General features: G+C 43.5%; 1 protein-coding gene across 1 annotated transcript; it reads left to right on the top strand.

The window, feature by feature from the left end:
• The first annotated feature begins 49 nt into the window (after positions 1–49).
• On the top strand, positions 50–26,434 carry LOC310836709 (diacylglycerol O-acyltransferase 2-like). The gene is made up of 9 exons (XM_083722434.1): positions 50–394; positions 3,572–4,766; positions 13,574–13,702; positions 15,079–15,186; positions 17,068–17,138; positions 17,886–18,090; positions 19,440–19,614; positions 22,091–22,293; positions 23,672–26,434. Exons 2-9 carry the CDS (start codon positions 4,727–4,729, stop codon positions 23,824–23,826), a joined length of 1,086 nt encoding a protein of 361 aa, XP_083578560.1. The 5' UTR covers positions 50–394; positions 3,572–4,726; the 3' UTR covers positions 23,827–26,434.
• The last annotated feature ends 262 nt before the right edge of the window (positions 26,435–26,696 follow it).

Raw genomic sequence — 26,696 nt, 5'->3', positions numbered from 1 at the left:
TCATAGCAACGGAGGAGGCCTAGGTCTGAAGCCAGAGGCGGGGTGCAGGGCGCGGGCCGTTGGTGGGGAAAGAGAGAGCCGAATTTCTCATAAGGGAGCATAAGGGCCCCTCTTCTACTCTCCCACGACTCTGAGTCACACGCACACTATGTTCCCCCAAGTTTTGAAATATGACAATGAGAGACAGCGTCCCTTCCCCAACCTGGGAATTTGGACTATAACTTCCATCACTGTCGGCCAGGACGGCCGGCGGGCTGATTGGACGGCGCTGGACTGGTGGGGCGGTGGTAGCGCTGGTGGGGCCTGATGGGAGTTGTAGGCTGAGGAAGGTTGATGGACATTTTTAACATTACGCCACCTTTCAGGTTATTAATCTCACGAAGGTAGCTCCCAGGTATTATACTGTTATTGTTGTTGCTAATCTACCCTCTCCACTAATACAGATCCATAGTATTATTGGATTGCAGAGGTACAAGGGTACCGAGCAATGCAGGAATCCAGCCATCGCAGGAATTGCCGAATGGGGGTCCACCTCTTTTTGATCGGCGAGTCAGAAAATATAAAATCCCACATGAAACTGCTGAATCAGCAAGAACGTGAACGTGACTTTTCCTGAATCCTGATTAATTTTTGAGGGTTAAAAACACAGGAGCTACAATTTATGCTTCAGATCCATAATCATGGCTTTCAAGAGTGTATTTCCAATAATAAAACCACACTTCTACAAAGTGGAAAACGAAGGGTACAAATTTATTTATTTCAATATTGATTACATTTCCATCCCAACTTTTCCTTCAAGGAGCTCAAGGCAGCATACATTATTCTCACCATTCTCTCTTTTTTTTAAAAAAAATGCTTTTTATTAAGTTTTCATTTCAAATACACCAACACCAACAAAATACACAGATATTTAAAATCTTTTTACATCTGTCTTATTTTACACTCCGTGGAGCAGTTGACTTCCCTCCTTCCCTTCTGCAGGTTTTCTTATTCCAATCTAATCCACAGTTCCTTAGTAGTAACTAAGCCATGACATAAGTTTTATTTCAGTACTGCTAACGTCTTCAAGTTTCTACAGTTCTCACTTATATAGACCATAAATTTACTCCATTCTTTTTGGTATCTTGTTTCCTCCTGACTAAAAACCCTATGGGTCAGTTTTGCTAATTCCGCATATTCAACCATCTTTGTCTGCCACTCCTTCACAGTTGGTAATTCCGGTGTTTTCCATTTCTGGGCTATCAGAACTCTGGCATATTCTCACCATTCTCATTTTGCCCTCACAACAACACTGTGTGGGGTAGGTTAGGTTGAGAGGCAGTGACTGACTCCCAAGGTGGTGCTCAGTAAACATGGCCAAGTAGCAGGATTTGAAACTTGGTCTCTCCCAAGTCCTAGCCCAACACTCTGACCATCACACTAGCACTGGGTTAGGTCACATTTTTTTCAGTAAAAAAAGAATAGCATCAAAGTTCTGTATCTTAAACTAGCATCAGTGTCAGGATGCATATTTATTTCTTTTACTATTTGCCAGAATTTTGCTCCATTTATGCAACATTTTAAAAATTGCTTTCCTGTTTTTAAACCAATAGTCAGGCTAGTCTATTGGTTTAAAACCAATATTGGTTTTTAAACCAATAGTCAGGGGGCACTGTTATACAGTAGTTCCACTCCTTCCTCCTGGGCCGTGTTCAGAAAGTGGTGGTAGGGGATGAGTGTTCAGGCCCCTGGGCTCTCAGGGTTCCGTCCTCTCCCCCGTGCTTTTCAACATCTATATGAAACTGCTGGGAGAGATCATCAGGGGGTTTGGGCTGGGTGTTCATCAGTATGCAGATGATACCCAGCTCTACATCTCTTTCAGCTCAAAACCAGTGAAGGTGGTGAAGGTCCTGTGTGTCTGGAGGCGGTTGGAGGATGGATGGCGGCTAACAGATTGAGGTTGAATCCTGACAAGACAGAAGTACTGTTTTTGGGGAACAGGAGGCAGGCAGGTGTGGAGACTCCCTGGTCCTGAATTGGGTAACTGTGCCCCTGAAGAACCAGGTGTGCAGCCTGGAGTCATTTTGGACTCAGCTAGCTATGGAGGTGCAGGGCAGCTGTTTATCTGTCATTCTGTGTCCAGGGCAGCTGTTTATCAGACCCTACCTGCCCGCAGACTGTCTCACCAGAGTGGTGCATGCTCTAGTTATCTCTTGCTTGGACTACTACAATGTGCTCTATGTGGAGCTACCTTTGAAAGTGACCCGGAAACTACAACTAATCCAGAATGCGGCAGCTAGATTGGTGACTGGGAGCGGCCGCCGAGACCACATAACATTGGTCTTGAAAGACCTACATTGGCTCCCAGTACGTTTCCGAGCACAATTCAAAGTGTTAGTGCAGACCTTTAAAGCCCTAAACAGCCTCGGTTCAGTATATCTGAAGGAACGTCTCCACCCCCATCTTTCTACCCGGACACTGAGGTCCAGCGCCGAGGGCCTTCTGGCGGTTCCCTCGCTGCGAGAAGCCAAGTTACAGGGAACCAGGCAGAGGGCCTTTTCGGTAGTGGCACCCGCCCAGTGGAACGCCCTCCCACCAGATGTCAAAGAGAAAAACAACTACCAGACTTTTAGAAGACATCTGAAGGCAGGCCTGTTTAGGGAAGCTTTTAATGTTTAATAGACTATTGTATTTTAATGTTTTGATGGAAGCCACCCAGAGTGGCTGGAGAAACCCAGCCAGATGGGCAGGGTATAAAAAATTATTATTATTATTATTATTATTATTATTATTATTATTGTCAGCGGCTCTGGCCTTGACCCACTGAAAGCCCCCAGAGCCTCCTTTTGTGCATATTTTTATGAATTTGTGGGGTGCCCGGAGTCTCCTAAGTTCTGATTGCCAGACACTGTGTTTAGCATGGGTAAAATACAGGCAAAACAAATCCTCCGGTGTCCAGGCCAGCCTGAGTCATTAAGCAAATAAAGACAGTGTGATGACTATCAACAAGGCAAAAACTCTCTGCTGGAGGCAGAAGGGTAGAGCCTGGATTGAGAGATAGTAAGAGACAAAAAAGGCAGAGTTTTAGGAGGGAGGGGCGGAATTGGAGTGGGCTGTGATGTAAGCTGAAGGAAAGTTAGTTAACATTTGGAAATCAGTTTGTCAGCTAGAGAGAAAGCAGGGTCAGAGCACAATTGTGGACTGGCAGTTTTGGACCCAACATTGCAGCCGACGAGAGAGAGCCTGTTTTCAGTGTAATGCTTTGAACCCCTCCATAGTATGCTCAGGTTGCATATACAGTGGTACCTCTGGTTACATACGCTTCAGGTTACATACACTTCAGGTTACAGACTCCGCTAACCCAGAAATAGTACCTCGAGTTAAGAACTTTGCTTCAGGATGAGAACAGAAATTGTGCTCCGGTGGCGTGGTGGCAGCAGGATGCCCCATTAGCTAAAGTGGTGCTTCAGGTTAAGAACAGTTTCAGGTTAAGAACGGACCTCCGGAAAAAATTAAGTACGTAACCTGAGGTACCACTGTATATGTAAGTAAACTATAAACATGCAATCTCCTGTTTTGTGTGCTTTCACAGTATGTGAACATGCATGCATAGACCAGTTTTGGATCCAGAAGAGAGCACAGCGGAGCAGGGTGGGCTTATGTGTGCTCTGTCAACATACCGTACATGATGACCCAGAAAGTAGTCCCCAAGCAAAATGGGGGTTGCTTACATCATAAAGACACCACTGTCTCCGCTGTGCCTCATTTCAAATGACACGTGAGCCTGGGATAAATGCCTGTAACCCCTGGAATCTTGCACAGCTGTGGAGATTGGGGTGGTGTGTAACAATATGATGGAATGATCTGTCAAACCTCTGTTATATTGTAAGAAGAGAGATATGTTTAATACTGCTAAGCAGAAAGCTTCCATTCCTGTTAACAGGCATAGATTGTTTTCCACACATTTGTCTAATCATTGTTAAAGCCCATCAATCCTAGTCATTTATCTCCACTAATGCAGAACCATAGAATAGTAGATGTGGAAGAGACCCCAAGGACCATCTAGTCCCTCCAGTCCAGGAATCATAGCTCAACAATCTTACAGATGGCCATCTAACCTCTGCTTAAAAGCAATTAATTAATTGGGGGTTGAATGGCTTTCTGCCCTGAGATTTGTCAGGAGAGATTGGTGTTTGTTCTTTCCTTTCCTCTCTCTTGCATTTCAGCCAAAACATGGAATTTGGTTTGAGGAGAAGAATTCAACAATGGGATGATCTTGGCTGCCTTTTAAAAATTTAGCTATGATTACTGCATTGCAGTGGGTTGGACTAGATGACCCTTGGGATCAATCCCAACTCTACATTTCTATTATTCTAAACCTCCTCCATGGAGATCCCAGGGACTACATTTTACACGCGAATCTTCTGCTAAATTCTTCATGTAACCCTTAAAGAATTAAAACACTTTCACTGGGTTCTTTACAAAAAGAGTCATATTTGATTTACCCGTTCTACATCCTGTGTTCTCTGAACCTCTGTGCTTCCCTGTCCTACCTTACCTATTTATTTTTTTCCAAAGAGGAAGCAGGATTAGGATTTGTTCACTGCCTCACCCCTCCTACTAGTTTAGCTGTCCTGGAGCCTGAACGTGGTCAAAAGCTCAACTCCAGAGTTCATTGCTTTGCAAACCCCGCCAGACCGAAGTCTGAGAAAGGTTGCAAAAGGGTGTCCGGGTGTCTGAGATCGCCATGAAGACTCTCATTGCTGCATATTTCCAAAACCAGAGTGGTAAGGAAAAAGCCAGCATAAGATTTAAAGCTATAGCAAATATGTCTACCAAAAAGGTCCCTTTAAAAAATCATTGGGTGATGTGTGTTTTCATGGTAATTGTGCAACAGCTGGCTGTTTCCTGAGTAACACATTTTGATTTGGGGGCATAAAACAAGTCTCAAGGGTTTTAGGAATGTCTGTGGATGGAATCTGGTGATCTGGGATTGATCCCAGGGAAGATTGAAGTGTATTTCTAACCAGTTTAACAAAAATACAATTGCATTAAAAAAGAAATCAGATGGCAACCTTTACAGATTGTAGAGATGCTGTGGATGTTATTTATCTTGATTTCAGGAAACCACCTATTTTGTCTTGCAAGCAGATGGCTTCTTGATGAGCATATGTCCATTCAGTGCCACAGCACCTTGCAGATGAATGAAAGGGACTAGTGTAAGGGTCTGCACTTAGGCAGGAATAATCAGATGCATAGCTATAGGATGGAGGACACCAGACTTGAAAGTGCAAAAATGATTTTGTAGACCACAAGCTGAACAAAAATAAGCTGGTGCTATTCTAGGCTGTATCAACAAAAGTCTAGTGTCCAGATCAAGGGAAGTCATAATACTTTTTTATTCTGCCTTGGTCAGACCCCACCTGGAGCACTGTGTCCAGTTCTGGGTGCCACCATTTAAGAGAAATATTGACAAGGTGGAACATGTGCAGAGGAGGGTGTCCAAAATGATAAAAAGTCTGGAAACCCAACCTTGTGAGGAACGAGTGAAGGAGTTGGGCATGTTTAGCTTGGAGAAGAGGAGATCAAGAAGTGATATGTGAGTCAACCTCAGATATTGAAAGGGTTGCCCCACAGAAGACAGAGCAAGCTTGTATTCTGCTGCCCTGGGGGGGTTGGACCTGAAATGATGGATTCAAATGACAAGAAAGGAGATTCCAACTAAACATTGAGAAGAACTTTCTGACGGTAAGAGCTGTTTGATCATGGAATGAACTTCATTGGGAGGTAGTGGACTCTCCTTCCTAGGAGGTTTTAAAGCAGATGTTGGTTTTATGGATTCCTGCATTGCAGGGGATTGGACTCGAATATCCTCAGGATCTCTTCCAACTCTACAATTCCAGGATTCTATGATTCCCTCCCCTCCCTCCCTGTTTAGCTCCTGAGTTTTTAAGTTAAGTACTTTTCTCTAAGAGGGGATTGGTTGGCAACCTCCTTCATTATTTTAGTCTATATTGGGCTGTGACATCTGTGGCAGTGGTTAATGTTTCACCATATTTTAGCCATGAGGAAATAAAATGCCGATGTGGGAGTCTCGAGGCCAAGAGGCGGGAAAGACCTTGACCAAATACTTTCCTTATCAGTCACAGTAGGACAGGATGGGCTCTGAGAGACCAGATGGGCTAAAATTCTTCAAACTTCCCTCTCCTGCAGGTAGGATGTGGGGAAGCGGGGATGGGACCTTCAGCCAGTCACAACTTGGCCATGCTTGTGAGATGGAATAAGAGGTTTTTTTTTAGAGTTGGAAGGACCATCAAGAGTTATCTAGTCCACCCCCTGCAATGCAGGAATCTCAGCTAAAGCATCCATGACAGATGGCCATCCAATCTCTGTTGAAAAATCTCCAATAAAGGAGAGTCCACCACTTTCCAAGGGATTCCAACAACTCTTACTGTCAGAAAGTTATTATTGATGTTTAGTTGGAATTTCCTTTCTTGTAACTTGAATCCATTGGTTCGGGTCCTACCTTTCAGAGTAGGAGAAAACAAGTTTGCTCCATCCTCCATGTGACAGCCCTTTAGATATTTGAAGATGGCTATCATATCTCCTCTCTGTCTCCTCTTCTCCAGGCTAAACATGCCAACTCCATTAACTGTTCTTCATAAGGCTTGGTTTCCAGACCCTTGATCATATTGGCTGTCTACCTATGCACATGTTTCAGCTTGTCAATATCCTTCTTAACTTGTGGTGTCCAAAATTGAACACAGTATTCCAGGTGTGGTCTGACCAAGGCAGAATAGAGCAAGACTATTACCATATTGGCCCGAATATAAGCCATACCCAAATGTAAGCAGGACCTTGAAAATTGGAGAAGAAAAAAGAAAAATCCACAAATATAAGCAGCTCCCTTCCTTGCTCCTTCTTGAGAGGATGGGGCACTACGCATGGGGCAGGCACTGCTTCGCCATGCTCCTGGCTCTGTTTGCCTTGCGCTCCTTGCTGCATACCGTAATGTTGTAAATATAAGCCGCACTTTAACTTTTCACGTTTGGAATTTGGGGGGAAAGTGAGGCTTATATTCAGGCCAATGCAGTACTTCCCTTGATCTGGACTCTAGTCTTCCATTAATGCAGGCTGGTATGGCATTAGCTTTCTTCGCTGCTGGATCACACTGTTGCCTCATGTTAAGCTTTTGAGGGAGTCCATTCCACTGTCAAATGGCTTTTACTGCCAGAGCTGGACTCTTCTTCTTTGCAGCTGGAATCCATCAGTTTGGGTCCTATCCTCTGGAGCAGTAGAAAACAAGCATGCTCCATTCAACCTTCCAGTAACCCACCTCATAGTGTTACCAGAAATCAAAGCTTAAATTACCAGAGCTTTTAACACCTTTTGAAAACAGGCATTAAAATCCCTTACTGATGAGAGAGACCCCATCTGAAAATTTCCAGATCATATTGCAAGAAATCTCAGGGGTGCATTGGACTCCCGAAGGTCTTAACAGGTTGAAGAACACCCCGCAATATCTGGGACTCAGAACCATACCAGTCAGTGATGTTCAGATCCTCTTGGCAAAATTGATGATGCCACCTGAGGCCTCCCAGTCTCTGGGCTCCCAGACTCCTTGGCGCTGCATCTCACCTTCTGACTGGACCCCCCCTTGCCTGGGCTCAAGAACTACTACTTGGGGGCAGAACTGGGCTACTGTCTCGTCACCTGAGCCAGCTGCCTAGGTTAAGTTTCTCGGAACCTCCCTTGCTTACTCTGGGTACCCCCTTTCTGTCCTCACCCTGGCTCAAGCCTAGCAGAAGCTCCAGTGCTTTGATGCTTTGCTCCTGCTCTATGACCACTTAGATGGGATCAGATCCTGGATCCAGCCCCAACCTGTGGCCAACCTTGTTCACCTGCATCTCTGAGTCAGAGTACTTGGCTCAGTGGAGTCAAGGTGGGGATGCTCAAATGATATTTCGTTTCTGCAGCCATATAGCCTTTGCATCAGTCCTGGGCTATGCAGGGAGTGCATATTTATTGAGCGGGCCAGGGAGAGTTTGGACATCTTGGATCCGCTTCCCATATGCTCTGTGAAATTTTGGAACATTCTTTGGGGAGGGTGTGAAGGTCCTCTTCTCTCCAAAGCTGGAGGCTTGTGGTCTGCTGAGTATTCCAGAGCCTGGGAGCTGCTCCCAAGTCCTTGTCTCCTGTGGACTTTTCATTAGTGCTCTTTTTTTCAAGGAATCAACCCCCTGGCTGCCTCCAGTGCATTAGCCATTGAGGGGCATCCTTGAACCAAATTTCAGTCTCCAAAACCCCAGGAGAATAAGAGCTTTTCAGCAGCAGAACTGACTCTCTCAGATGGTGGTGGACTCTCTTCCACTAGAGCTTTTAAAACAGAGGTTGGCTTGCCATCTGTTAGTGACTCTGTGATGTCTGCGTTGCAGGGGGTGGACTAGATGACAATTTTGAGCACTTCCAACCCTATAATTTTGTGATATGAGGCTATCAAAATATCCATGTGAATATCTCTCTTTACATATATAATTTTTTATTAGTTTTTTTTAACAAATCATTTTCAACAGTAATTAAACATACTTTTACATCTTATTCAATTTTTTGACTTCCATCAATCCTGTCTGAAAATTTTCCAATCTAATCTCTCTGTATGCATTTCTTATCTTCCCTATTACATTTCAAACTCATAACCAATATCTCTATCTTTTTCTACTGTGTAACACTTTGTATATTTCTCCTTACAAAACTTCTTGTAGTCCTACTAGCGTAATTTGTTGATTACAGTTTCTCTTCAAATAATTCATATACTTCTTCCAATTTTCTATAAATCTCTGGTCCCGCAGGTTTCGAATCCTTCCTGTCATTTTGTCCAGTTCTGTGTAGTCCATTAATTTCATCTGCCATTCTTCTTTCATCGGAATTTCTTCTTGTTTCCATTTCTGGGCTAACAATACTCTTGCTGCAGTTGTTGCATATAAAAACAATTTAACATCTTGCCTATTAATGTCCTGACTTATAATACCAAGTAAAAATGCTTCTGGTTTTTTAAAAAATGTATATTTCAAGATCTTTTTCATCTCATTATATATCATTTCCCAAAAGTTATTTACTTTTTTACATTCCCACCACATAGATAAAATGTTCCTTCTTTTTCTTTACATTTCCAACATTTATTATTTGTCTTATACATTTTAGCTAATGTCACTTGTGTAATATACCATCTAAACATCATTTTCATCATGTTCTCTTTCAAAGCATTATAGGCTGTAAATTTTATCCTTTCATTCCACAACCTTTCCCATTCTTCAAGCTGTATATTATATCCAAAGTCTTTTGCCCAATGCATCATTACCGATTTCACTTCCTCATCTTTCAAATGCCATTCCAGCAGTATTTTATACATTTTAGACATTGCTTTACATTCATTGTTTAATATTTCTATTTCAAATTTTGATTTTTTTTCATCAAATCCTTTTTCCTTTAAATACTCTTTATATTTTTCATTGCGATAGTGCAACCAATCATTTACATATTCTTTAACTTCTTCATATGGTTTCATTTTCCATTTATTTCCTTTTCCCCGCAACAAATTCTCATAGGTAATCCAATTTTTACTCATATTTATCTTTTTCACACTCATAGCTTCTAATGGAGATAACCACCACGGTGTTTTATGTTCTAATAAGTTTTTATACCAGTCCCATACTTCATATAAAGACCTTCGAAATATGTGATTACCAAATCCTTTATGGATTTTTGTTTTATTATACCATAGATATGCATGCCAACCAAATCTATTGTCATAACCTTCTAAATCCAACAAATCTGTATTTCTTAACAGCATCCATTGCTTTAACCAACAGAGGCATACTGCTTCATAGTACAACTTCAAGTCTGGCAGGGCAAAGCCCCCTCTTTCTTTAACATCTGTTAACAACTTATATTGTATTCTTGGTTTCTTCCCCTGCCAGACATATCTTGAAATTGCTTTTTGCCATTCTTTAAAAATTGCTGCCCCCTTGATTATAGGAATTGATTGAAACAAAAATAACATCTTTGGTAGCACATTCATTTTTATAGTTGAAATCCTTCCCCCAAATGATAATTTCATTCTTCCCCATATTTCCATGTCTCTCTTAATTCCATTCCACACCGGTGTATAGTTATTTTGAAATAAATCTATGTTCATTGTGGTTAACCAAATTCCTAAATACTTAACTTTTTAAACTACTTCTATACCAATTCCCTGCTGCAACATAGCAACCAAGTCTTGTTTCATATTTTTAACTAATATTTTAGTCTTGCTTTTGTTTAATTTAAAACCTGCTACTTGTCCAAATTGTTCTATTTCTTTAATAACTTCTTTGGCATTATTTAATGGTTCTTCTATAGTTAGTACCAAGTCATCTGCAAAGGCTTTCACTTTATGTTCTTTCTGGCCAACTGAAATTCCTTTTATTTATCCATGTGAATATCTCAAAGGGGAGTTCATCACTGTCATGTTTGAGGGTGTCCTTTTTACTCCTGGCATTTTGTATGGATCTGAGGTATTATTTTCTGTGCCTTGGTTGATCTGAGCCCTTAGGTCATCAACAGGGAGAAGATATTGAATTGTGCCACTTTCACCAGTATAACTGCTCAAAAACTATGGCATCTTTTAGTTTTCCTCTGCTTAGGACAGAAGCTTAGTCAGTGCAATTCTCCTTCCGTTTGTGTGTGTGTGTGAAAATAGCACCTGGTGCCATTTTCTGATGGAGGTATGGTTAATTGGATATGCATAGGAACATTCATTTTTGGAGGCAGGAGGTGTCATTTCCTTTCTTTTGTTGTTGGTATACCTTTTCTCATGCTTTGCAGTCTAGAAGTTTCCACTTTCCACACCTCGCAGATAACCAGCCTAAACAGTTATGGCTTCCCGCCAGATACCCTCTCACCAGAGGATCCTGGGAGCTGTAGTTTGTCCAGAGTTCTAAGTGTTGCTATAGGAGGCCTTTATCCCCTTCCCAAAGTTATAATTCCCTGGAATGAGGAATTGTCTGTTAAATCACTCTGGGAATGGCACAGCCCTTCTCTGCAGTTGCCATTTTCTTATATAAATCAAGATGGATATGTGCAATTCTGTGGCACTGGTTTGTTTTTTTTAAGGCATTTTCAAAATATCTTGGTGTGAAGACTCACATCTGAAGCATTTACAGTTCACCCAATTCATTCCAATGTTTGTACAGAAAAGATCTGCACCTTTGTTTTACTGGTTGGATTATTCACTGGGATTCTGCAAACAATGATACCCCCTTCCCCAAATCACCAAAGGACAAAGATAAATCCTCTACTTGTTTTAATTGGCTCCCCTAATTGTTGTATTGGTTGAGATACTGTAGATGAAAGCTATACTTGGCCTTAGAACCAGAAATGCAATCTTATGGTAACATTAGTATATTATAATACACGATCAATGTTGTTCATTTTTAGGAAGCATTAGAGCTTCAATATCATCATCCTTCCATGGGATGATACATAAATATCTTCAACCTACAATCCTCAGAGTCTTTCAACTTTATCCCCTTGCATTTCTCCTTAGGCTTAAAACTGTAGGATAAAGCACAATATCAGAACTGGGTCCCTGATGCCATGCAAGCTTAACAGCAGTTCCCTGCTTAATCTACAATTCTACAATTGTATGGTTCATGCAATTCATAGATGGCACCTGGCTTTTAGTAGGAAATTCAAGTACCTATAGCCCCCTGTGCTGGAGTGGTCCCTTTCAGCTCTACAACTCTAATTTTTTAAAGCAATTTCTGCATTACAGGGGGTTAAACTAGGTGACCCCCTGAGAGTCCCTTCCAACTCTACAGTTTTGTAATTCTATGATCCTTTATGCAAAGCAATGCCTGTTTGCATCTCTATCATCTGCCCTGACCTTCCTTACTCTCACCTTTATCCTCCTGCCAACTGTCTGAACAAATATCAGTTCATATCATGCCACTATTTCTGGCTGCCAGAGTTGGACACCACCCTCCCACCCACCATCCCAAGGGCAGGTGGCGGGCCAGGGTGAACTTATTCTTGGGTCGCCAACCCTTTTCTTCATCATTGTTGTCACACTGCTGGGATATGGCAATACAAGAATCTAGGGAAAGAGTCAACACTTAGGCAGGAATAAGCAGATGCACAATTATGGGATGTGGGAACATCTGGCTTGAAAAGAATTTGAGAGTCTAGGTAGACTTCAGGCTTAACATGAAGCAACAGTGTGACATAGCAGCAAATCCCCCAGGTGAGAATCTAGGTGGCATCAACAGAAGATGTGTGTCTAAATTAAAGGAACTCTATTCTGCAATGGTCAGCCCTCACTGGCAGTCCTGTGTCCAGTTCTAGGCACCACAATTTAAGAAGGATATTGACAAGCTAGAAAGTATGCAAAGGAGGGCAACCCAGAAAATAAAGGGTCTGGAAACCAAGCATTAGGATGAACGGTTGAGGGAGTTTAGGTTATTCAGCCTAGAAAAGAGGAGACTGAGAGGATATATGAGAGCCAGGGCTTTTTTTCAGATGGAGCTGAAAGGTGGGCACCAAATGTTGCCATTCTAAGAGTACAAGAGAGGTGTTCATGGTGAATTCCGGCACCTCTTTTTCTAGTAAAATAGCACTGATGATAGCCATCTTCAAATACCTTAAGTGATACACAGAGGAAGATGGAGCAAACTTGTTTTCTGGTGCTTCAGAAGGTAGGACCCAAACCAATGAAGGAGACCCGAACAAGAAAGATTCCATTGGGTATGATTTTCTGATGGTAAGATCCATTTGACAGAGGAACAGATGACTGTGGAAGGTGGTGGACTCCATTAGATTTTTTAAAACCAGAGTCTGAATGCTCGTTTATCAGAGATTCCTTAGCTGTGATTCCTGCATTGCAAGCATTGGACTAGATAACCCTTGGGGACACCTTCCAACTCTACAGTTATATGATTCTTCGGGGCAGACCCTATTAGAGTGTATGCTTAGTTCTGTAGATGGGCAATCATTGTACGACTATTCCTTCCCTTGAGCTGGGCACAAGAACTCCATCGTTGCAGCTGAGATTTGCATGAGCCATTTTTGCTGCTACATCACACCATTGACTCACCTTAAGCTTGTGGTCTGCTAAGACCCCTGAGATCCTTTTCGCATTGAATGCTGATGCACACAGAAACGCCACGTGTCTCTGTTTGCTGAAATGCCATGCTTAAGCAGCATACGTGTCGCTGGCTGGCTGGCTGGCTGCTGATGCACACAGAAATGCCAGGTGTCTCTGTTTGCTGAAATGCCATGCTTAAGCAGCATACGTGTTACTGGCTGGCTGGTTGGCTGGCTGTCTTCCTAGGTAAAGAGGGGTGATTCTGTCCATGACCTTTCCTGCCCTTTGTCCTGCATGCTCCTGTTGTCTGTATGTCACTGGATGGCGCAACCTGCTTTTCTCAAGGGTGGAATCCACCAGATGTTTCTGGGGATTGGTTCAGTCACTGAGGGCGTCTCCCAATGGTGGGAGGGTGGAGAAAAGCTGAGCAAACAGGTCACTGCAACCTGGTCTGGGTGTCCTTTTTCTTTCCAGGGATCCATGCCAGCATCCAGGCTGCTCTCCGCATGCTGCTGGCTGTGCCATGGCCTTCAAAACGAGATTTCTTGGCTGGCCTCCAGCTCCTGTCAGTCCTCCAGTGGATTTTCAGCTTCTTGATGCTGGGTGAGTAGAATGTGACTCTTTTTCTGACTGATGACCACCTTGAGAAAAGGGACAGTGTCATGTGGTGGTTAGAGTTTCGGTCTAGGACCTGGGAGACCAAGGTTTGAATCCCTACTCGGCTACAAAATGCACCGGGTGTGATCATGGGGACCAGTCACTGCCCGTCACCTTAATGTACCTCACAGGGCAGTTGTGGGGATTAAATAAGACTAGGACCTGGGCGATCAGACTTCAAATCCCCCCTCAGCCATGAAGTCAATTGGGGAAGTTTGGAGGCCGGCCAGCCACTGCTTTTTGGCCTAAACCACCTCACAGGTGGCCCTGTCACGGATGCTTTAGTTGAGATTTAGTTGGACTTCACTAAACAACCCTCAGGGTCCCTTCCAACTGTACAATTCTGTTAATCAAGACCTGAGAGCCTTGAAGGAGTAAAGCAGGAGTGGAGAATACTGAGGAGACACTGAAGAAACCGGTTTCCGTTGCATTGGTGACATAGTGATTGTTGGGCACTTTCTTTTTCAATCCTTTCTAGAAAGATATATAAAACAAAAGTTTTCTCTACCTGTGAGTTCCATCATAATTCAGAACAGAGGTTTAAAATACACATTTGCCAGGATAACACAATGGGAAAAGACCTCCAAAGGGATGGCTGGTTTGACACATGTGCTTTGGTTAAGCTATCTCTCTGGCCAAACAGTTGCCCTGAGACCACAGAGCCAAAGATCAGCTCATATTATCCTCACAGCAACCCTGTAAATTAGGCTGGGCAGAGAGATGGTGACTTACCCAAGGTCACATTCAAAGAGCTTTGTGGCTGAGCAGGGGACTAGAGCCTGGCTCTCTGGGTCTTAGCCCAGCTCTCTAACCATTATACCAGTTTGGCTCTCAAAGGAGCCCTGAGCCATATAGAGTTCGAAGTAAGTAAGCATACAAATGAATGAATGATTGAATGGAAAAAATGAATGAATGAATGAATGAATGAGTAAGTGAGTAAATGTATGCATTTGTAAATGTATGTATTGTTACAAGCCTCTCTGAGCAAAGCAAAATTCCAGGTGTTCCAAGCACTTACCTAGGGTTCAGTTTCCTTGGAATGAGGGACAGCAGAGACTGTGGTGTCATTTGGCTTTACGGTTTATTTACACATATATACAACCTGACCACAAGCATTAACACCTCAGAAAGTATTGCTTCTTCCTTACTCACAGCCCTGGATTCTAGCAGAAATCAAACATGTCTCTGTGTCTCAGCTGCTGCTTGCAGCCTTCTTTTAGCTAAGGTCTCACATAACACATGGGATATAAATGCAATAAATAAATTAATAAAGTGGCTTTAACTGAGCTAAATAAGCTATTTTTTTTCTTCCTCTCCCTCAGGGATGGTTTCCCTGATTCTCCTTATCTATCTGGCTTTCACCAGTTTCTGGCCCATTTCTGCTCTCTACCTGGCTTGGCTTATCTATGACTGGAATACACCTGAGAATGGTGAGTGAAGAAGCATCCTGGCTGTTTAGAGGGATTTTGTTTGAAGGTACAGCTCTTTTTTTGTGTGTGCATTTGTCTTTAGGCATTTTGTTCTCCTTGAACATTAACTGAGGGTGGTTGCCACAGTAGTACCCTTTGGACCCTGCTTTCACAGGTCCATGAAATCATATAATTATGTAGAGTTGGAAGGGACATCTAGGATCATGTAGTGACCAGCTGCTGCAATGTAGGAATCACAGCTGAAGAATCCCTGACAGATGGCTGCTTAAAGGACTTCAAGGAAGGAGAGTCCATGGGAGCCCGTTCCACTGTTGAATGATTCTTACCCTCAGAAAATTATTCCTAATGCTTCCATGATGGAGAATTGCCTCAGCTAATGTTTTTTGTACACTGTGGATGAAAAATGGGATTCTACAATTCTGTGATTCTGAGATGAACGACTCGAGAATCACCTTTGTATCTGAGATGTTGGAATGACCATTCCCACTGATAGGAAAAAGGGAAACCAGGTTAGCAGGAGGTTTGTTTCAGCCACATGACTGCAAACACTCTGTGCATTCCTTGACAGTACTCCCAGCCTAGCCCATAATGTTTGCCCAGCTTTGTCACAAACCCAAAGTCCATCCAACGTCACTCCTCAGAGGTCTAAGTATCACACCTGACAACAAAGAGAGGAATCCCACAAGAGCAGCTCTCTCTTGTGTGGCAGGCTACAGAACGTGACATTTCTGCAAGAGAAGGGGCAAAGCAAACTTTTGTAGTGGTTCCTGCATCACAGGTGTTTGGACTAGATGACCCTTTCAGATCTCTTCCATCTCTGTGTGATTCTGTGACCCTGTGAACAGGTCCAGGGTCAGGCAGTGTTTAGTTTCCTTTGGATGACACTCATAAGAACACAAGAAGAGCTTGCTGCATCATGGCAATGACCCTTGCATTCCAGCATTCTTTTCCCACAGTGGCCAACCAGATGCCCCCAAAATGAATATCTGTTTTCACAGAATCATGGAGAGTTGCAAAGGGCCTCCAGAGGGTCATCTAGTCCAGCCCCCTGCGATGCATCACTGGGCTACTTGGAAAGGCAGGCACATAGCTATGGTGGACTTTACTTTCATTGACACAACAGTGAATATATATTTACAAATTGGTGGTGGGAGGTATGAAGTATGACCTGGTTTAGAAAGGTTTAGAAACTCAGGACCAGTTTACCTGAGAGATCGTTTTACCCCATATGAGCCCTCTTGACTGCTTTGATGCACAGAACTGACACCATTACAGGTGCCACATAATCCCAGTCCCACATTTTAAAGAAATCAGTCTATTAGTGTGGTAGCACCTACACTTTGGAACTCCCTGCCTCTTGACATCAGACAGGTACCTTCCCTGTACCTTTTTCAGTGCCTGTTAAAAACATTTTTGTTTAGGTAAGCCTACCCAGACATGTAGAACATTAATGTATGTTTTAATCTGGTTTTAGTTTATTTCTGATTTTTTTATTGTTAGAATGTTTTAAATACTTGCTTTCAGCTGTTTTAACCAATGGTCTTATTATTTGGTTCTCTCTGTAAACCGCTTTGAGGATGGCTTGTTTTGTATTAACAATCAAACGGTACAAATTTTAATGAAATAAATAAAGGCCATAAACCCTTTGCTTTTTAGGAAGTTCCTCCCAGACCAAATTTGAGGCACCTGCAGCAGACCCAGATGGAGGGGTCAGTGGCAGCAATTGCTGGACAGCAGACTTGTGTTTCCATGTACAAGGGTTCCTGTCCCCCCCCCCCTTTTAATTTTTCCTTCTTTTCCTAGAGTCATTATCACGTTCTATAACTCTTGGTTGCAAGGGCACTCAGAGGCTAGAATAAATCTGTTTTCCCATTTCTGCAGGTGGGAGAAGTTCTATTTGGGTCCGGAACTGGTCCATCTGGAATTACTTCCGAGATTATTTTCCGATTCAGGTAAGCACCAGTGTGTGGTACAAGGGTGCTTCTGGGTCTTCCCAGCTGTGGTGAGGTTGCAAGCCAAAAAATCATAGAACCGTAGACTTGGAAGGGCCCCATGACTCATATAGTCCAACCGCCTGCAACACAGGCATCACAGGTCAAGAATCCCTGACAGGTGGCCTTCCAACCTCTGCTTAAAAACTTCCAGTAAAGAAGAGCCCATCACCTTCTGAGTGAGTCTGTTCCATTGCAAATGGCTCTTACCTTCAGAAAATTATTTAGTCTGAATTATTGTTTATTGCCCTTTGAATCCATCAGGATCCTCCCCTCCAGAGCAGCAGCACAGAAGCTGCCTTTGTCTTCCATGCAACAGTCCTTCAGATATTTGAAGATGGCTCTCATGTTCCCTCTAATTCTCATTTTCTCTAGGCTAAATATACCCAATTCCCTCAACCATTCCTAATAAGGCTTGGTTTCCAGGCCATCTTGGTTGCCCTCTTCTGCACACCTCCCACCTTCTTCATATTCTCCTTAAACTGGGATGCTCAGAACTGGACACAGGACTCTAGGTGTGGTCTGACCAAGGCAGAATAAAGTGGTCGCATGACTTCCCTTGATCTGAGCACTAGACTTCTGTTGAAGTAGCCTAGAACTGCATTAGCAATTTTTGCTGCTGAATCTCACTGTTGACACATGTTAAACTTTTGGTGTACTAAGAGCACTTGGTCGAGTTTGTCAATATCATTCTTTAATATCATTCAGCTGGTGAAGACTCATGACCTGCTCCCCAGCCACAACTACATCATTGGGATCCACCCTCATGGGATCCTCTGTGTTGGAGCTTTCGGCAACCTTGTCACTCGAGCCACCGGCTTCCATGAAAAGTTTCCTGGGATCAAACCCTTCCTGGCCACACTGGCTGGCAACTTCCGATTGCCTGTCTTCAGGGAATACCTAATGAGTGGGGGTGAGTGTCTTCTTCTGTGCTGTCTCCATTGAGATCCTGGAAAAAGCTGACAAGTCGGGTGCTGCAGGATTCTGTTCTGGGCCCTCTTGTTCAACATATTTGTAAAAATGTCTTGGATTAAGGAATTGAGGGGGTATTCATCCAATTTGCAGATGTCACCAAACTGGGAGGGGTAGCAAATACTGCAGAAGACAGGATCGGGATTCAGGATGACCTTAACAGATCTGAGGACTGTGCCCAAACTAACAAACTGAATTTCAATAGGGACAAAAGTAAGGATCTAAAGCAGAACTTTTCGTGTTGGTGACACACTTTTTAGACATGCATCATTTCTCAACACAGTTATTCAGTTTTACTAGCAAATTGGAGATTAAACTAACCCCTTTTCAGCCCCGGGAGAAGTATAGGAAGCGTTTGCGTGACACACCTACACACTGCAGCTGACACACAAATGTGTCATGACACACAGTTTGGAAAGCTCTGGTCCACACTTAGGCAGGAAGAAGCAGCTGCACAAATAAAATATGGGGGACACCTGGCTTGCCAGTAGTACATGAGAAAATGATCTAGGGATCTTCGTAGACCACAAGCTGAAAATGATTCAATAGTGTGATGCAGTAGCAAAAAAACTAATGCTATTCTAGGCTGTATCAACAGAAATCTAGTGTCAAGGTCAAGGGAAGGAATAATACCACTGTATTCTTCCTTGGGCAGACCACAACTGGAATACTGTGTCCAGTTCAGGGCAGAATGATATTGACAAGCTGGAATGCATACAGAGAGAGGTAACCAAGATGATAAAAGGTCTGGAAACCAAGCCTTGTCAGGAACAGGTGAGGGAGTTGGGGATGCTTAGCTTGGAGAAGAGGAGACCTAGAGGTGACATGAGAGTCATCTTCAAATATCTAAAGGGTTGCCCAATTGAAGATGGAGCAAGCTTGTTTTCTGCTGCTTCAGAGTGTGGGATGAACCTATGGATTCAGGTTACATCAAAGGAGATATCAGGAATAATTTTCTGACAGTAAGAGCTGTTCAACAGTGGAATGGACTCCCCTGAAAAGTGATGGACTCATTTTCCTTGGAGATTTTTATCAGAGGTTGGAGGGACATCTGTCATGGATGCTTTAGCTGTGATTCTTGCATTGCAGGGGGTTGGACTACATGACTCCTGATGGTCCCTTCCAACCCTGCAATTCTATGATTTAATTCCCTGTGCAGATGTGTCTTTATTATATCATCAGCCCTTTAGGTCTAAAAAGCTGAAAAAATGATTTGGGCATGCAACAGCCCTGCAAGTTGGTGGGGATGATGATGACTTCTAACTCTCTTCTGATTCTCTGGCCCTTTAGGTCTCTTCCCTGTGACCCGTAAGGCAATAGAATACCTCATATCCCGGAATGGGACTGGGAATGCTGTAGCGATTGTAGTTGGTGGTGCAGCAGAGGCCCTCTCCTGCCGGCCAGGAGTGACAACGCTGATCCTGAGTGAGCGCAAGGGGTTTGTTCGGATGGCGCTCCGACATGGGTACGTACCACCAGTTGAACATTACATTCCTTTCCTAGCTGACAGGTGGCAGAGAGACCTCAGGATGGCCAGAGACTTAAGATTCTAATGGTATTTGAAGAGTCCTTCAGATGAATCAGAAGAAAGGTACCACACTGGCCAACCAGTGGCCCCTGGTTTGGACAAGGCAACCCGTTACGTTCCTTCCAACTCTATATTTCTATGTTTCTATGAAACTGGCAGCAATATTCAGCAGCACATGTATTTTGATTCTGGAGGGTCAAGGAAGCTACTATCATGGTTGTTGTAGTTGTGGGTAGCTCCTGCACAGAATCATAGGAGGGTCTCCTAAGGGACATCTAGCCCAACTCAAGAATTCCTGGCAGACAGTCAGGGCCGGATTTAGGTTTGATGAGGCTCTAAGCTACTGAAAGTAATGGGGCTCTTTATATGTCCAGCTGTCCTTTGTCAACAACAAATTGTTGCTTTTTTTTGTACTGAATACATGCTATATGGTAATTTATGGACCTAATAGGTCCATACACAACACAAACACTGTTGCTGTATGTAGGTTTTATTTTATTTGTTTTTAAACTTATATTTTGAAAATGTACATTCAGGTTTTTTTTCCCCTTTTAAGTTTTTTTGGGGCCCTCGATTGCAGACAGCAATCCAACCTCTGTATAAAAGGTTCTAAGGAAGGAGAGTCCACCACCTTCCAAGGGAGTCCATCCCACTGTTGAACGACTTTCACTACCAGAAAGTTCTTCCCAATGTTGAGTCAGAATCTTCTTTCTTGTCATTTGAACCCATTGGTTCAGGTCCTCCCCTCTAGAGCAGCCGAAAACAAGCATGCAACCCTTTCAATATTTGAAGATGGCTATCATGGCACCTCTTTATCATCTCCAGGCTAAACATCCCCAACTCCCTTCATCATTCTTCACAAGGCTTGATTTCCAGACCCTTGCTGCAAATAACAGGGACCTGGTCGGTCACTGCGAGAAGAGGATGCTGGACTTAGATGGATCACTGGCCTGATCCAGCAGAGCTCTTCCCGAACCTGCAGGCCCAGAGGCAATCTATCTTGATTCCTTATGGCATTTGGCCACTGTGAAAACAGGATGCTGGACTTAGATGGGCCCCATTTGGCCTGATCTAGCAGCCACACTCTTTTCATCTTCTTGTGTGTTAGATTTCTGAGGGGAGTTCTTTATTCCTGGGGCAGGGGGCTCTTGATCATAGAATTGTAGAGTTGGAAGGGAGCTTAAGAGTCAACTAGTTTACCCCCCCCCCCTTGCTGTTTAAGAATCACAATCTCATGTTTTCTCATGATTTATTGTTGTTGTTTTTTTAAATGTATTTTATTAAAGATTTCCTTAATTTACAAAAGTATGTGCAATGTCTCTCTCTCTCTTTCCCCCCCTCCAAGTAACATTTTTACAGATCAGTTTCATTTGTTGAGACATTCAGAAAAAGAAGGGGAAAGGGGGGTGAGGGTGGGGTCCGGTGGCGATGTTTCTATTACAGTGGTACCTCAGGTTACATACGCTTCAGGTTACATAGGCTTCAGGTTACAGACTCCGCTAACCCAGAAATAGTGCTTCAGGTTAAGAACTTTGCTTCAGGATGAGAACAGAAATCGTGCTCTGGCGGCGCAGCGGCAGTGGGAGGCCCCATTAGCTAAAGTGGTACCTCAGGTTAAGAACAGTTTCAGGTTAAGTACGGACCTCCGGAACGAATTATCGTATTTTTCGCCCTATAGGGCGCCCTGGCCCATAGGACGCACCTCGTTTTTTGGGGGGAAATGAATAAAAAAAAAATTATTCCCAGCCCCCAGAACAGGCTGCCGCCCGCAAGCCCTGCGAGCCCGCGGGAACTCCCGCCTGGCGCGCAAGGCTTGCGGACACCTGCCCGAAGCACGGGGCATCCTCCAGAGGGCGCCCCATGCTTCGGGCTGCAGCCTGCTGCCCGCAAGCCTTGTGAGCTCACGGGAACTCCTGCCGGGCTTGCAAGGCGTGTGGATAGCTTCCTGAAGCCTGGAGAGTGAGAGGGGTCTGTGCGCACCAATGCCTCTCACTCTCCAGGCTTCAGCGAAAGCCTGCATTTGCCCCATAGGACGCACACACATTTCCCCTTCATTTTTGGAGGGGAAAAAGTGCGTCCTATAGGGTGAAAAATACGGTAAGTACTTAACCCGAGCTACCACTGTATACTTAATATATGTGGGGTTTTGTGTCAACGTTGCTTGTGCAGGTTCTTTGCTGTTCACTTGTGTTCCTTTGGTAGTGAGAGAGGTTGGGGTTGGCCTAAGGTGTGGTTGTTCATTTGTGATTGGCTGTGGTGATCTTCGTGTGAGTGGGTGGGTGTTTTGGATCAGGTTAGCCATATTGAATTGTATGCTGTTGGTGGATTTTTGTCATTGTCTTGTTGGGCTGTGTATGTGATTGTTTTCAGGTGGTTTCTGTCTTAACATCCCTCCATGCTTTCATTCTTCAAGGGCCCATCTGGTTCCTGCTTTCTCCTTTGGGGAAAATGACCTTTTCCAGCAGGTTCTCTTCAAGGAAGGGAGCTGGATGCGGAGAATCCAGGACAGATTCAGAAAGATCCTGGGCTTCTCCCCCTGCTTTTTTTATGGAAGGGGATTCTCCTCTGTTCGTTCCTGGGGACTCCTTCCTTTCCCCAGACCAGTCACCACTGTCAGTGAGTATTTCCTGACCCCAGAGGCGTAGCGGGGGGGGGGGGGCGGCGAATGGGACCATGGGGGCCCCAGGGGCAATTTTGAGACAGGGCGCAAACAGGAGCCCCCACAGCAGGCTTCTTCATAATAGCCGAGCTCCACACCAGAAGGAACACTGCCTTGGCTGCAGCAACTGTGCCTGGTGCAGTTCTGCTCTCCCCCACCCGGTCAGGCTTGATCTGGGGGAGGAGAGCTGCCACCCACCCTCCTCGGCCATGGCACACCTTGCACCCAACAGCAGCGGCTCTGCCGCTGGGTCACTACTGACCTGGCAGTGGAGAGCATCCCACCTTGGCCGTGGCGAGGTGCGCTTGGCCGCAATAGCTCCACATTTGTTGCCGGGTCAGGCCTGACCCAGTGGCAGAGAGTAGGGGAGAGCTGGCAGCCGCTTCCCCACCCCTCTCTTAACCCTGAACTGTGGCTCATGGAGGGTGTCCGTCACGCTACCCTCGGGGGTGCTCCACCCACCTGCCCCAGGCAGCGCGGGCATATGCTCCACCGCTGCCTGACCCACCCACACCCTCAAATGGAATAGCTGTAGCTCACTGCATTGTGGCTCACAGTAGTCTGTAGTCTCTCACTGAATCATGGGTTTTGTAATCTGAAATCTCTCATTGCACCATGGGGTTCATAGTTTGTATATCATTGGGGAAAGGCTGTAACTCAGTGGTAGAGCATCTGCTCTGCATGCAGAAGGTCCCGGGTTCAATCTCTGCCAGCATGTCTGGATAAGACTGGGAAACAGTCCCCTTGCCTGAAACCATGCAGAGCTTCTGCCAGTCAGTGTAGGCAATACTGAGCTTAATGGACCAAGGGTCTGACTTGGTCTAAGGTGGTTTCCTATGTAGTATTATTATTAACCATTTTATTTCTATACGGTTTTATATTTATAAAGAAAAAAATTCTAAAAGCGGTTCACAACACATTAAAACATAAAATAAAACAATGCAGAATAAAACATTACTTAAGGAAGTCATATATTAAATTATACATTCAAAACAATATAATTAATAGGAAATGAAAATATAATCTTAAACATTACAAAGGTGTCAGCTACGGAATGCACATTTAACTCATCACAGTTAAGAGAAAAATTCAAAAGAAAACATTTCTAAAGGAAGTCAAATATAAAATGCACATTCAGAATAGCATAATTAAAGAGAGAGTAACATATGTACCCTGAGGGCTCCGCATCATCTCACCTTGGTCTTGCAGGTGAGTTGAACTAGATTACCTTGGGTGGATCTCCCCAGCCCTACACTTCTACTATTCTATGAGGTCCTCCTCCTTTTTTTGTCCTTCTGCACATGTTCAGCCTCTCTTTTCTTCTTCCCTCCTTAGTTGGAGAGCCCCTGGTGGTGCCCAGGATGGAGAACCCAACCTGTGAGATGGTGGATCACTACCATGCCATGTACATCCGTTCTCTCCGCAAGCTCTTTGATGACCACAAAGCCATGTACGGGTTGTCAGAGACGGCCGAGCTTCAGATCCTATGACCGAGATTGGCAAAAAGGGGGTGGAGGGAGGAGACAAAGGTGCCAACAGGTTCCTGCCCCTCATCAAGGGCTCCCTCACCTCTTATACCAGGCCCATGCTTGCCATGCAGAGGTTCCAGGTCCCCCAGCAAAATAGCTTTAAAAAGGATTGCCTGTTTTGCCCATGGACTCCCTGATTTTCCTATTTGGCCACAGTAAAGAAACTGTGCTAACAGAGGGCAGGAAATTGAGGCAACACCTCTTACCTGCTGCCAGAAATAATTATTTGACAAAAATGGGGGGGGGGGGGAATTGAACACCATCCATGAGAGAATCATATAACCATAACATTGTAGAGTTGGAAAGTACCCTGTTGGGTCATCTAGTCCAACCCTCTGCAATGCAGGAATCACAACTAAATAACCCCTGACAGGTGGATAATGGATAACTAAAATATGGGACATAGTATGCATGATTAAACTTACACAATTGATGAGAACTAGAGAGGGAAGGCAACAAGATAGTGTCTAAAAATGGAGTATTTTTATAATGTTCTGGAGTAATAAGATAAACCCACATGTGTTAGTTGTCACCTTGTGATATTAATTTATTACATTTGATTTTGGAAATGTGTTCCTATGTGCTTAGCTCTGGCTATCCCCTATGTATTTGGCATCTGCCATTATACTTTGTTCCGTTTTATTATAAATAAATGTATGTTTTGTTAAAAAAAGGATTGGCCAGTCGACGACAAGGAAAAAACCTACTGCCAGCCTGAGTAGATAATACTGAGCCACATGGATCAATGGATTTCTTTACGCAGCATGTAGATATACTTATTACTCTAACCTAGACATCTTCAAAAGAAGGTTCGACAAATTCATGAAGGAGGAAAGGCTATACTCTGCCTACATCATCGGAGGCAGTGAAGCTTTTGAATATCATTTGCTGGAAACCACAGGAGGGGAGAGTGCTCTTGCACTCATATCCTCCTCATAGGTATGCCATGGTGGCCACTGTGAAAACAGGACACTTTGGCCTGAAACAGCTGTTGCAGGTCTGAGCTTAGTTTCTTATGATTCCTAAGTGGAATCTGCATGAATGGAGCCAATCTAACACTGAATGGGGGGGGGGGGGGAACGGTCTTCCAGTTTGGAGGTAGTGCTGTGAAACATGTCTTTCATTTCTCTCCTGACCAACAAGCTTTCAAACTACTGAATTATCAGGCTGCTTGGACAAAGACTCTGGTTATCCGTAAAAACCCCCTCCTATTATATATTATTTCCTTCTGACAAGGTATAGCCATGAAGAGCTAGAGCTAATGAGGGGTAGCTTCTTCAAGTTCAACTGTGTCACTATTGGTTGAGTCAAAGAAAATGGCGGAGGAGGACTCGAATACTGATTTAGTGAAAGCGATCCTGTCTCAAATACAAGTTCTGAAGCCAATCCAAAAAGTCTTGGCAGAGCTTAAGAATGATCCGAAGCAGATGCAAGATAGATGGTTCACTATGAAGATCGTTTGAATATCCATGAGACCGTTACTCAAGCTAGCCATAATATTCTGGATAACTGAATTACCTGTTTGGAGTCATAGTTACACTGGAAAAATCAGTGTATAATTGGCATTGAAAATCCTCCAACTCAAGCAAAGTATATGGTGCAGAGCATACATACCCTGCAACATTTCTCTGATGAAAACAGGGACGTCCCATTCCATAATAATTTTACTATTTATACCCTACCCATCTTACTCAGTTGCCCCAGCCACTCTGGGCGGCTTCCAACATATATAAAAACATAATAAAACATTAAACATTTAAAAAAACTTCCCTATACAGGTTTGCCTTCAGACAGTTTGGGGGTTGGATAACTCCATACCCTCCGGCATTTTTCCAATGAAAATAGGGACATCCCACATACCCTCCAACATTTCTCCAATGAAAATAGGGTCACCCTAAGGAAAAGTGTGACAATCCGGGATCAAATCAGGGATGTCCCTGGAAAATAGGGACACTCGGGGCCTGGACTATATGGTGGATTTTTTCAAAAAGCTTCTCTCTCTGGGAGGGTACTTCCCAATTGAGATAGAACACGTTATCTTAATTCCTGTAACAAGCCAGAGGACTGAAACTCTTTCCAATATTAGGATTGTGCAATTTCTGCATGTCACTGCAAGAGACAAGATTCTACATACATTTTCCCAACAATCAGTAAAATCTCTGCTGAAATGGAATCAAAATTAGATAGCAATTTATCCTGACTTTAGTAAAGAAATGTCTGAAAAGCACAGACTTTCCACAACAGCACCAACTCCTGCAAGGTCAGAACAATTCCAATATTTCATGTGCTTTCCAGCTACATTCTGCATTAACCATGAAGATCAAATTCACAAATTTGTCAGTCCCTCGAATGCAGAGGCCTTTATCTTAATCAAATTTGCAGATGATCAGACATGATGATTTAAGGAAGAAATGTAAATCTCTGAAGATGTACTGGAGAGGTTTCATTTTGAACGACTCTGTATTTTCACTTTCTTTTTTCTTTCTTCTCTCATTTGTTTTCTCATACTGACCCATTCTGATAAAAAGCCTGGGCATACTGTCAATAAAAGAAATCAGCATTTTGCCAACTTGTATATCAATTTATTCTGATCCTATTTCTTTTCATAGAACCACATTTTCTATTTTAAAAAACGGTGTATCAATATTGTCCAGAAAATATATGCAGTAGAATTGAATTTAAATGCTAAGCGAAGTGCCTATGGATGTTCTGCACCTATGAGTGATATTAGAAAATCTGATATATGCTCAAAGATGGAAAAAAAGATATTACTAAATGTTTGTTAAATGGTCCAAGTCATAAAATAAAGTGGTATTTGGAAAACCTTGATA

The sequence above is a fragment of the Podarcis gaigeae genome (genome assembly GCF_964106915.1).
Source record: "Podarcis gaigeae genome assembly, chromosome: Z".
Lineage (NCBI taxonomy): Eukaryota > Metazoa > Chordata > Lepidosauria > Squamata > Lacertidae > Podarcis > Podarcis gaigeae.
Note: the sequence above shows the minus strand (reverse complement) of the source record. Positions and strands in the feature narration are given on the sequence as shown.